Source organism: Apaloderma vittatum, unplaced genomic scaffold, assembly GCF_000703405.1.
Source record: "Apaloderma vittatum isolate BGI_N311 unplaced genomic scaffold, ASM70340v1 scaffold30857, whole genome shotgun sequence".
In the NCBI taxonomy this organism is placed as follows: Eukaryota; Metazoa; Chordata; class Aves; order Trogoniformes; family Trogonidae; genus Apaloderma; species Apaloderma vittatum.
In genome coordinates, this window is record NW_009727188.1 from 1 (window position 1) to 808 (window position 808).

Genomic DNA, 808 nt, shown 5'->3' on the forward strand with positions numbered 1-808 from the left:
CATGCCCGCCCTGGCCATGCACGTCCTCACCCACAACCTCAAGCACAAGTGTGACGTGTGTGGCAAAGCCTTCAGCCGGCCCTGGCTGCTGCAGGGCCACATGCGCTCTCACACCGGGGAGAAGCCCTTCGGCTGCTCCCACTGCGGGAAAGCCTTCGCCGACCGCTCCAACCTGCGCGCCCACATGCAGACCCACTCTGCCTTCAAGCACTACAAGTGCAAGCAGTGCGAGAAGACCTTCGCCCTCAAGTCGTACCTCAACAAGCACTACGAGTCCGCCTGCTTCAAGGGCTCCGAACACAGCTGTGCAATAGGGAACTAAACGCCCAGCCCTTGTGGCGCATCCCCATCCCATCCCCATCCCCATTCCCAGTCCCTATTGCCATCCCTGTCACCAACCCCATCCCCATCCTCATCCCTGTCCTCCAGTCCCTGTGCCAGCATACCTGGAGGTGCAGCCGGCTGGTTTGTGGCTGCGCCGTGGCTGGAGGACACATCCCTGCAGACTTGTTCCCTGCCTGGGAGGATGGAGCCCCAGCTCTCCCTGGGAAGGATCAGATCCAGCTGGGCCCACAGCAGGACCCAGCTTGCAGGGGATTCACTCGGGGACCTCTTCCCAACCCAGGAGAGACTTTTCCTCTCCCAGCTCGTGACTTTCACCTCTATTTATTTAATTTATTACTATTATTTATTTAGAGCTGCTGCTTCTCCTTCCTGGGGGATCCCGGGGGAGAAAAGACACTTTTCTGCTCTCCCCAGGAGCAAAACCTCACCTTGACTCTAAGGTCACTGACGGAACCACGGGCTG

The 808-nt window shown here is 58.9% G+C and overlaps 1 protein-coding gene across 1 annotated transcript; it reads left to right on the forward strand.

The window, feature by feature from the left end:
• The first annotated feature begins 1 nt into the window (after nt 1).
• On the forward strand, nt 2-322 carry LOC104269966 (transcriptional repressor scratch 1-like). The gene has a single exon (XM_009873602.1). The coding sequence runs from the start codon at nt 2-4 to the stop codon at nt 320-322; it is 321 nt and encodes a 106-aa protein (XP_009871904.1).
• Nucleotides 323-808: the final 486 nt, after the last annotated feature.

Bases quoted from the DNA above. Each gene is read 5' to 3' on its own strand.
- LOC104269966 (XM_009873602.1), top strand. From the start codon at position 2: ATGCCCGCCCTGGCCATGCACGTCCTCACCCACAACCTCAAGCACAAG.